This window comes from Cimex lectularius, unplaced genomic scaffold, assembly GCF_000648675.2.
Source record: "Cimex lectularius strain Harlan isolate CLEC.00 unplaced genomic scaffold, Clec_2.1 scaffold64, whole genome shotgun sequence".
In the NCBI taxonomy this organism is placed as follows: domain Eukaryota; kingdom Metazoa; phylum Arthropoda; class Insecta; order Hemiptera; family Cimicidae; genus Cimex; species Cimex lectularius.
In genome coordinates, this window is record NW_019392702.1 from 834,240 (window position 1) to 846,738 (window position 12,499).

General features: G+C 33.1%; 1 protein-coding gene across 1 annotated transcript; it reads right to left on the bottom strand.

Annotated features, from left to right (window-relative positions):
- Positions 1-311: 311 nt before the first annotated feature.
- LOC106672328 lies at positions 312-6,843 on the bottom strand. The gene is made up of 2 exons (XM_014403672.2): positions 6,521-6,843; positions 312-2,256 (listed from the first exon to the last, which is right to left on the bottom strand). Exon 2 carries the CDS (start codon positions 2,253-2,255, stop codon positions 555-557), a length of 1,701 nt encoding a protein of 566 aa, XP_014259158.1. The 5' UTR covers position 2,256; positions 6,521-6,843; the 3' UTR covers positions 312-554.
- Between the last annotated feature and the right edge of the window lie 5,656 nt (positions 6,844-12,499).

Here is a 12,499-nt window from a genome sequence, read left to right on the forward strand (position 1 = left end):
TTTAAAATTACCATGAGAGTGCTTGCATTAGGGAGTTACCGTCTAAAGGTAAGGTTCAAATGTTAAAATAGTTTAAACTTTAAAAAAGTAAATTATGTTATTAATAAAAAATATGTAAATGACGTTTGGGTTGCTTTATTATAAAAATTTCTGAAATATAGTTGAACTGATCGAATTTCTTCTTTTTTTTAGCAGAAATTCCTAACGTACTTTCAGTTCCACATAATTTAAAAATAAAAACTACTTGGCACTGATTGCAGTACTTTTATACAGTACCATTTTGGGCATGGTACCAATACATTTACAAATCATCAAGCGAAAAAATAATTTATTTTATATAAAAGGTAACAAATGGGAATTTATTGTACAGTATTTATTATAGCTATTGCATTAATTTTTAGAAATATTTTAATCTATATCACTATGCAATTAAATAATGATTGGAACATTTCTACAGCCAGTTGCCATGAAATGCACTTATGAAATTTGTACTAAAAAATAGTTTTAATACATTCAATTGAGATTTTTAAGAAAACGATTCATGCACTTTGACACTAAATTAAGGGACTAACTGTGTAGGCATAGTGCTGAACAGGGACTGTAGGCACATTGACTGCAGACGTTTTGATCAGAGCAGGCTGGTTAACAGCGACACGCTCGACTTTTGTAAAAGGTTCGATGACATCTACTTCTTCGACTGTGGTAATCGGCCTGTTGACGACGACTCTTCTTGTGCTTACTTTTTCGTCTTGGAGTTCGGCGTTGCGAGGGCTCGCGGTCACTGAGAGGACGCGGGCTCTCACTGGACTTCCTCCTGAGGCACCCTCGCCATATCCTCTTACCTCGGTGACACCACCACGGGCGGTGAGAAGGTCAATCAAGCGTTCTTGGTTTGAAACTTGGGCTGTTCTGGACTTGAAATCAGGACCTGAGGTTTGTCGCAACACATCTTCGGAACGAAGATTTTCTTGAACACTGCTTAGTTCTAGAGCTCGTAGAGGTTGAATGTTTGTCCTCGGATATTGATTGTACTGGTAAAGTTGTTGATTTACTTGATCGAACTGCTGGTCGTTCTGTGCCAGTAATCGAGTTTGCACTTCTTGCTTTTGACCAGAAGGAAGTCTTTTTTCCAAGTCCTGCTGATTTCGGAAGAGTTCGACGGATGGTCGCCGTTCCAACTGACCATTCGCGTGTTGGTGCTGGGAAATCAGGTCGAATTGAAATTGTGGACTTGGCTGGTTCGCTCCAGTTATTACAAAGCCAGATTGAAACTGTTGAGCATTGGATGGCTGGTTCGTTACAGTTCTCACAAAGCCAGATTGAAACTGTTGAGCATTGGATGGCTGGTTCGTTACAGTTCTCACAAAGCCAGATTGAAACTGTTGAGCATTGGATGGCTGGTTCGTTACAGTTCTCACAAAGCCAGACTGAAACTGTTGAGCATTGGCCGGATGGTTCGGTCCAGTTCTCCCAAAGCCAGATTGAAACTGTTGAACATTAGATGGCTGTGGGCTTGGCTGTTGCAATTGACTCCTAACGTTGGCGATCTCTGCGTTTTCGATGGTGACCGAATCGGAGTCGTCGAACTGCGATGATTGATCATTTTCAGGCTGCTGAGGAAAGTTTTCTTGCGGTGATGGAAAAGTCCCATGCTGTGGTTGCTCCGGTAAGAACACGTTCGGTGGCGACGGAGTAGGAGAAACTACAGGAGTGTGAACGACGCCTGCTTCGTGGACAGGTGTATGGAGTCCAGGTGTAACAGTCAAAGGGTGAAAAACTGTGTTGACGGCAGAGATCGAACTGACAACCGCAGGGCCGCGTTGATGTTTCGAAACGGGTTGTTCGAGTTCGACGACAGCTTTCCCAGCTGGTCGAACCACTATTCGTTCTTCTATGTCATAAAATTGCTTTTCGATCGCGGGTCTTCTGATTTCGAATTTCCTTGTCGATACCTTAGGATGATGAATATCGATAACGTTTACGCTTGCCTCGGCAGGATGATGTTCTACAGCTGGAACGAATGCAGCCGTGTATGTTTCGACTGGCGGTGCGACCACAACATGAGGAGCATTAGCGACTACAGCTCTGGGCATGCTATAAACATTACTGTAAGCATAACCGAGTTGTGGTAGAAAGGGCGGAGGCACAGCCGCTTCAACGGAGTTGTAACCGACTCCGGCACTGTAAGACGTATGATATGGAACACCGGCCAAAGCCGTTCCAATGCTCAGCAGAAACATCCAAAACTGCAACATTCTAAAATACAAACAAAATATTTATTTAAAAAACTTTTGAAATTATAAACCAATGCTTCATCGCTCTAAACTAGGCTTGAAATTATTGGACAATGAAGAATTTTACAGTGTGATAATGTCAAATGAAATGTTAACCGGAAAACCTTATCTCCAGTTTCAAGGCACCGAGAAATAATTGCCCGAGATGTGGGGGTACAGAGTATCGTGACTCTGCCTGGGGAAACGCGAACCGAATTGTGAAGTATAAATCAAGCAGGCGCACCTTCAATTATACATTACCCCCAAAAAAGTTCACCGCTATCTTGCCAACGTCTAAACCGCCTGTATAGTCAGTCGTTACGATTGACATTTAAAATTGGTCTACAACCCAACGTAACATACTCCTTTTTTACGCAACACAAAGGATTTCGTTTTATTGTTCAAATTTTTTTCTTCTTCCTCCGATTAAGAAATGTTTCCAATTTCAATATTTACTTTTGCCAAATCAGTACTGTTTGATGAAATGCCCGATCATTCTCGTCCGACTACCCTTGCTTTTTTGGCGGTCATCATGATAAACGATTTCGACGATAGGCAGATCGGCAACGACTAAAATACAAAATGTAATAATGCTATAAACTTCTCCAGAACAAAAAAATTAATCCAAGCATTAATAATTAAAAATTAAATAAAAATTCTTATAAATTATTGCAAGTTAAAAAAATATTATGAAGAGATAATATCTTGCTTGGTCTAAATTCAATTTTGCTTCATTCAATTCACACATCAAGGCTGCAATTATTAGATTAATTTCCTGCAATGTAATGTAGTATATAAGTAAATGTAATATGTAAGTAAATAAGATAGAAAGTATAAGAATATGGATATAAAGAAAATATTCTTCTTCTAAAGCTAGTTACCAGAGATTCTTTTAGAGAATATCATTTGGATAATTGTCTAAAGTAACAATGAACAATATGAATATGTGTATTTATTTTTACAAAAAAAAAAAAATTTACAATCACTTTGAACAATACTAATTTTAGCATAGGCATTCTTCAGGTATTTTTTTCTCGTATTCTTAGCTTATAAAATATATAGGGTGTTCCGTGAACAGACATCACCGTTTCAGTAGTTGATATGTCAAACTGGACTAAAAAGTCCCTAGTGTTCAAGGTATGATTTTTAATAGTATTTGAGATAATTATTCAGAAATCGTGAGATGCGGTCTGGTGTGATGTAGGTTTCAGAAAAACAACCAGTAAAATTTTACTGGCACTCTCAACACGACACGCAAGAATGGCACAATTACACAGAAGACAAACACTTTGAGTGAGTAGAAATACTTTGATTGAATATAAAAAATATATTTTGCATAGAGATTAGTGACCGTTAATCGATAGTTATTCAGATATCGTGAGATGCGGTCGGGTGTGATGTAGGTTTCAGAAAAACATTTTCTTTATCGTGCCAACGTTTCGATCTTTTACTGAGATCATCTTCAAGGCCTGGGATTTACAAACAATGTTTATATTTAACAAATACATTTAAGATGTGGAAAAGTGAATTTATACAATGCAAAATATAGAATATAGAATATAATATAGAAATACTTTGTTTGAATATAAAATATATTTTGCATTGTATAAATTCACTTTTCCACATCCTAAATGTAATTGTTAAATGTAAACATTGTTTGTAAATCCCAGGCCCTGAAGATGATCTCAATAAAGATCGAAACGTTGGCACGATAAAGAAAATGTTTTTCTGAAACCTACATCACACCCGACCGCATCTCACGATATCTGAATAAATATATTTTGCATTGTACAAATTCACTTTTCCACATCCTAAATGTATTTGTCAAATGTAAACTATGTTTGTAAATCCCAGGCCCTGAAGATGATCTCAATAAAGATCGAAACGTTGGCACGATAAAGAAAATGTTTTTCTGAAACCTACATCACACCAGACCGCATCTCACGATTTCTGAATAACTATCGATTAACGGTCACTAATCACAACACAGTATTTGAGATATTCAATTTTCAAGTTGCTACAACTTTTCTTCTTCTCTGAGAATTTATTCAATAAAGATATTGTTTAATATCTATTACCTTGGCCTGCCTATCCATGGCTGAAAAAAATTAGGGAAGAGGCAGACCAAGATGGCAGATAACTATCGAACGATAGGTTTATCACCCCGCAGACCACAGGAGGAAATCTCACAATTTATTCCATAAAATCCAACTAAACTCAAAAAACTTTACACTGTAAATTTGATTACACCAATGAAAAGAGAACTGAAAAACCCTATGGGATTCATAGGTTATTTGTTATTGTGACCTTAAACAAAAAATCTAAAATCACTTAGAAGATTATCTTACCTATTTTACTTAAGGTTAACTTTTACGAATTTTCGAAGTTCTTGCCAAAAGTTTGAGTAAAATTTTCTTAGTTTTGTAAATGCCAAAAGATATGGCGCTTACCAAAAACTTCCCTCCTCTAATGAGCTGTAAATGAATTTACTCAATTTCTCGAGAAAAATAAAAAGCTTAGACCCATTAAATTAAATATCCACCTTCTTTGGCTTCCATTCTTCAAAAAGGGGATATTTAAAAATTTAATTTGATTTTAAGAAGCTTTTACTTTTTATTATGTTCCATTTTGTACTAAAGGTTTCTTCGTTTACTTTGTATTACTTTCATCATTTATTTGATAAGTTTCAAAATCTTAATGACCTTTTCTTTAACCGTTGTAGCCGTAAAAATTATTTTTTTTTTAGCAATGAAACATTAATTTTATATTGGTGATAATTGACCTTTGAAAAATTAAGTGCATTTGTTTACAACTCATTAGTAGGGACAACCTTTCCGTACGCAGCATATCTGTAGTATTTACAGAACTCAGAACATATTACTTAATCTTTAGACAAAATTTTTCCAAATTCAAAATACAAAACAATTAGAAGATAATGTTACACAGAGGATCGACCAGTTTTTTTTCAATGTTGAGGAGGATCAAGTTTATGATCTTGAAACCAAGTAATTATTAATTTTCAAGACCATAAACATGATCCTCTTCAACATTGGAAGATAATCTTTTACGAGCTTCCGAAGTTTTGTCTAAAGTTTAAGTAAGATTTTTGTTCTGTAAATACTGACAGATATGGCGCTTACAGAAATTTTGCTCCTACTAATGAACTGTAAACACATGTACTTAATTTCTCAAGAAAAATAAAAAGTTTCTAAAAATTAAATTAAATCTTCAAAATTTCCATCTTCTTTGGCTTACATTTTTAAAAAAGGTGGATATTTGGAACATTTCATTTAATTTTAAGAAGCTTTTTTTATTATGTTCAATTTTGTGCTACTATCTTTTTCGTTACTTTGTATTACTTTCATTATTTTTAAAAAGAAAGTTCAAAATTTAGTGACCATTTTATTGGAAGTTGTAAACAAAAAAATTAAATTTTTAGAAATAAAATTAATTTTACATTCGTGATAATTGACCATTGAGACATTAAGTACATGTTTTTACAGCTCATTAGTAGGGGGTAACTTTTTTGTAAGCACCATATCTGTCAGAATTTACAAACTTAGAAAATCTTACTTCAACTTTAGACACGAACTTTGCAAATTCGTAAAAACATGAATCTAACCTGGTTTTCAGTTCTCTCGCCAATGGTCTAATAAATTTTATAGTAGGATTAACATTTAATGAGACAAGATGGACTTTTTATGGAAAAAAAGTTCTGAAAGATTGAACTAACCTGGAAAGTCATGTCGAATACATCCTGAAGTATTGACGTCTGTTACGGGACACCCTGTTTATATGGAAATGTAATACAACGTAGTATATTAATATATGTAATAAATTGTAGTATGTAAGTAGATGAAATTTAAAGGTAAATGTGATACAATATGTCGTATTCCTTATTGCTCTATTTATTTATTTGATTATTTATCTGACTATTACTTGATTGTTTATTCGCTTCTACTGTATGTCCCAAATAGAAAGCAAAAAATTTTGTCTGTAAGTAAATTTATTTAAATTATTAACTTTCAATTTAAAAATCCAAATAACACAAATATATAGCATCAAATTAAATAAAAAATTCGAATAAATTTATTATTAAATTTAAGTGAATTGTAAACTTTAAAAATGTAATAATTGTATGATTAATGTAATTAAAAAGGATAAATTAAATTAATTTTTATTCTCGATTATTTTTTAATAAGGCCTTTTTTTTGGGGGGGGGAGATAAGATTTGAAGTTATTGTTACCTGTATGAGAGACGGCAGAATGTATGGGTGCAGTCTGTGTTTTGAATGTTATATAGTCAGACGAGGGGCGCGGGTGGGGTCGGCTTGACCCTGCCTTTTTCATTGTGCAACAAGATTTTTGCAATCATCCATCCAAAAATAAACGGGTGGTCGTCTTTTCTGGTCGGATTCATGGCATGAAAGGATGAGGAGAGCAGTACAGAACGAAGTTGGGACTTCACGGGTGGAAAACTGTCGTCGATTGCGCGCTCTTGACGTAATTGACGTCTAGCAGCCAATAGACATAGTTTTGATGTGTACCGATACAGCCATCTCAGACGTTTACACGTCTGTTTTATCAGGCAAGTCTTTAAAATTTGGGTTTGCTAGTTAAAATGACAATTCATTCTATTTTTTTTTTTTTTACAAAAATTAAATTTTTAACAAAACGATTCATTGTGTTAGCCTATTCGAGATTTTCATACCTCAAATAAACTAACATGTTCGGGAAGTTGGTTCATAGGTTTTTTTGTACGTTTTGTAATTAATAACAATAAGTGATGTTTTTAAATAACATTTAAGTCCTTGGGGAAATAATTTATCCTGCTTTGACCACTTTTTTCGTTCGTCTTACCCCTCCTTCAAACTTGTTTGTTTCTTTCTGATTTTATTTGGGTGTGAATACTTCCTTGTCACGTGGTAGAAAAAACCACCAAAGCTTCGAATGAGTTTGAAATAACTGACACTGATCAGCAAACCCCCGCAGACCGTGCTAGTGCCGAGATATGCTATTAATTAAAAACAGCATACCTAAGTAACAAAAATTCTAGCACAATTTTTAACAAACTTATTAGAACAATTTGCTTGAATATCTTTAATGTCGATAGGATGAAAATTTGAAAAAATTCTTCTGTCTCATCATTTTCTACCAAATGTTTCATGGATTGACTGGTATAAAACTAAAAATTCTCCAAAAATCAAAACTGTACAAAACGTTGACGAAATATCTAAATTTGCCAATAGCAATTGAATTGGTTTTTGTGCAATTTTGAAACTGGAACTATCCACTGACATATGTTTTATAAATTTATTTAAAAAAAAAATCATTCATACCGGTTCTAGGAGGAAAATTGAAATTTTTCTATACAAACTTTTGCAAGGATGATCAAAATTGCAAAATTCGAGACCCAAATCTGACAAAAGTAATAAATTTCTTGGCCTCCCCATATAAAAAACCGTTTTAAAGTAAAGTGATTAAGTTTTAATGTTATTTTTCTTTTATTGATTTTTCTGAAATTGTTGTAACAAAGTAAAGACGTCATGTAATAACTCAAATGATAATAATTATTCGAATTATGGCCTTAATTTATTTATACATACAAGACGAAATTGTTTGTCGCTAGTTAGTATAAAATACTTCGGGAATAAATAAGCCAAAATTAAACACTTAAAGGTCAAACGATCAAGGAAAATGTTACACATTTCAATTTAACAATATTTTATACATGAAGGTCAACAATGATTCATAAATGAATTAAATATTGCTCAATTTTAAATAATCTTCACAGCTGAATCTTTTTGGAGATATGGAGAGCCGAAAATGAGTAAAGTTTTCACTTTATGTACAATTAAGTTTATTTGGATTTTTCGGGATATTCACGCAACTGATTTGGTTAAATGTGCCGATGAACATTTCGATATTTTCATAGATCGTTTTTAGGTTTTCGTTTTTCTTTGTTCAATCTAACTTGTTTCTAACTTTTTGACTACTTTTGCGAAAACTTAGAAGCAACCTTAAAAGAGACCTTAAATTTACTGGCACGTTTGGCAGACCCCAAACCATGCTAGTTTCGTAATAGAACACTTGCTTCCCTAACATTCTCGACTTTACACATAGCACAACGAGCACAATTTTTTTGCGAAATTTTATTCGAATAAAGAGGAATTGAATAAAAAGCTCAAAGGTTTTCTGAGGTCATACGTGTACGATGCAGTTGCAACATACATTTTACACTTAAAGCCAGATTTCCAAGACAAATTACGTATTTATTTAATTATAATAATTTTTTATGCATTTAGTTTTAAACTAGACTAAATTGCAAAGGAGGTGTGGGAGAGCTATCTTCGTGAAGGACGCAGCCACGGTCCAATTTCTCTTAATCTAAGCATCGCGAGCTTTCATAACAATTTTGGGCTCCACCCATTCAACTTCTAAATATCACGCATTTAATTGGATAATAATGCGAAGTTAACTTACGTGTTTTATACGAATAAAACTCAGAGTTGTCAATTTAATAAATTTGACGCCTTAACTTGATTGTCAAAACGGTTTTATTGACATATTACGATTTGAAATTTTGTAATTTATATTGGTTGGTCATACATGTCTACTTTAACTGACTGTCAATTTAGAATTGTATAATTATACACATATTTTTCGCGTTCTTTTATATTTTCATGAAGGATACAAAGCCTAAACACAAAATTATCCGTAATTGCTTTGATGTTTATTGTCCATTTTTTCCTAAACTCTTGAGTCATTTATCGGTGATTAATCATTAATATCTTAAGACGGTATGCGTTTAGTCTTCTTCAATATTCAAATAATAGATCAGGAGGTTAGCATCCTATATAAATGTTGGCTAAAATTTGCGTGAGAAGTTGTTATGAAATGAAAACGATACAAAATTCGAAGTCGTGATCTATGTACCGGTAGAGACATTTAAGTAAAGAAAAATATTATGTCACCGTTTTTATCTAAACGTTAAACTTTCCAAAAAAAAGATAGGTGCACTTGTGCCATATTAACTTTAACAGTAGAAGTGGGCAGACAGATACCAATTATTTTATTATAGATTTCACTTGTTATTAATTTTTGATGTTACACATAATCGTAATGTAAATTTCTTCCTAGATGCCATTTGTAAATTCAAATGGGCCGAAGAAGACGATTTTATGTATTGTAAAGACAAAATTTTATTTTTTTTCACACATCCAATAGGCTTTTTGGCAGCAATTCAGCTATTTGACGTATACAAATCTGGTTACTTTAGACGAATGTTACTTATCTTTTCAAACATTTTATAATGTCTTTCTCAGGGAAGATGACTTTTTCACAACGAAGTTTAATCTGCTTAATGAAAAAGTTGAATTAGAAAACGAAAAAGCTTAAATTCATTTAGAACAAGTCGATTTCGCTTTGGAAATATTAGAATTTTGCTTAAAAAAACGTGCGTTTTGGTAATAATTGGATTAGCTTTTAGAAATTTTCAATTTGATCCGTTCAAATTCTCGATAGGGAGAAGGTTCAATTGGTGTGAAAAAAGTTTAATTTGAACCGCAATGGTTCAATTTGATCTAGAAAAAGTCTAGTTTGATGTAGAAAAAGTTCACTTAGATCTGTCAGAGATTGAATTAATGTGAATAAGTTCAATTTGATATGAAAAAGTTTAGTTTAGAAAAATTGTTCCGAAATAAGTTCAATTCAATGTGAAAAAGTACTATTTGATCTCTGAAAAATTCGATTTGATTTCGTAAAAGTTCAAGTTGATACAGAAAAAGTTTAATTTGATCTAGAAAAAGTTTACTCCGACCTGGTAAATATTGCATTTTTTGATACCGAAAAAATGTTATGCGGAATGGCGAAATTCCGATGACAATAAAGTATCGATACTTTTCCCCGTCCCTAAGTATTTCCCACCTCTCGTGTAAATACCTTCTTCTCAATATTTTTCCCCAAAGTATGCGTAATCCGAAAATTTGTTACTTGCAATAGTTGAACTCTTGTATAACAGTTAGTCAGGGCAATGCCAGAACCGTTTCTGAATTTTAACGCCCAGGTGTGCTTGAAAATGAAGCCATGACCTTTTCACATGAAATTCGGGTTACGTTGCTTCCACCTTAGAGAAGGCCGTTCATTTCTTTGTCACGTAAATAAATTTCGGCTGATTTGTATCGAAAATAAGACAAGTCAGCATGTGTGATGTCAGATTCAAATTGTCATGTAATAATTGTTTGATAGTACAACGTGGTATGACGTTCCGTCCAACAAGAAAGAATACAGCTAAGCGAACTTAAACGTGCGCAGTAAAACTGAAAAAAAAAGAAATTTATGTAAAATGGAGAAGCGATAGGAGTGACATAGTTAACGACTATTAACGAATTTGTCTGTTAAACCACATTTATTTGTTTGAGTGCCTTCTAAAACAGAGTGTTTCCTACCTAACGAATGATATGCTAAAATTTATGCTAGATTCTGTACAAAATCGATCAATTTGATCTTTTTTGAGCCATTGACTAAACGAATTGGATTTTTATCACACATTTGTATATAATTTTGCTCATCTTTAAATTCTTATGATGTCATATAATCGCCTGCTGCTAAAAATTACGCTTTTTTCGATTTTTGTAGGGTACTATGGAAAAATTTTGTTTATGGTAAGACGCAATTTTCTACAATTGTGGACATTTTGACTTACTACTGCTACTGTATTTAATAACTTTAACACCCAAACCACTTTTTCAACAATCATTATTTCACGAATTCGAAAACAGTATAAACAATAATACTTTTGTATGTACAATTGCATCTATTTCAAATTTATTCAATATTTAAACCTATTAAATCCATTATATTTAGTGGTCTATTGACTAAATTACTTCTTTCAATTAATTAATCTTTTTACGTAAGGTTTTGGGTGAAAGCTATGTTTGAAAACTGCTTACAATTATTTTTTGTAGTGTTTATCTAAATTTTATTATTTGTTAATTAAATATGCTTTCACTCAAGTTAACTACTTGGGTAACTAAAACCTTTTTTACCTGTTTTTCAGTCATCACAAAACACAACTAGATAAAAATCATCATTTGTAATAATATGATAAATTAGTCAATTCTATTGTTAATGAGTAACAGTTGTAAACTGATTATTGAATCATTATGAAATGATATATTATGATATGAATATTTTCTATTCTAAAAATTTGAAATATTTATTTTCTATTTTCTTTCTAATAATTATTTTTTATATTAATTATATATTCCAATGTATAGAAGCCCAGTGATGTCTGAAAGATTGAAATATTGAACCTGATCTGGCTTAAGAAATATTTACTAAAAATAATTGTAATTAAAAGGAGGCACAGGCCAAATGTGCAGCTAGATGAGTTCAAATGAAAAGATGCAAAGCTTACCTTGTTCAATAGCAGCTATTGTATTGTACATTTTTCCAACTGAACCAACATAAATATGTACTGTTACGATAAAACGTCTGATGAATAAGGTACAAGGGTTGAATACTTACATATCTTTTTTTACACCAGAGTACCAATCAGCCTCCAATGCACTGTGAGCATCGTTAGGAACCAGATATCCCCCTACTCACTCATCACACACAAGCACAACCACATACAATATACATACATACAATAGATAATTAATACGTACAATAATTACAGATGGGGAAAGACCCTGTTTTCCTTAAAAATTGAAATAGAGGACCCAACAACTAACTCTCCTGCCAAGGACTGTTTTTATACTGCATGCCTTGCCTACTCTCTCCCTATAAGGGGCCAAAGGCTGTCACTCCTTGGCCAAGCGTGACACACGGATTTTTCTCTACAATTGTATGGTATGCAGGTGTGTAAATGGGGTTTGGCCTATCCTCAAGCAGGCGAGCACGACTATTGTTAATTTAAAACCTTTCAATGCATCTGACTGCCTAATTTGTACTTTATACTCTTGTATACTTTGTTTTAGTTTCACACAAAACATAAGCATGTGTAATCGATATGTATTAACAATGTACTGTTTATTTTTATTTTGCAACATGCTTGTACATTTAATCCGCAACTTTATAAGAAACTTTTCAATTAATTAAGGTTTTGGTTGAGATAAAAAAGTCAGTATCACAAGGGGGATTCGAACCCACGACCTTCGGCTAGATACACCGCTGCTCTAGCCACTTGAGCTATCGTGACCTCGATCCACTCGGACACCAAC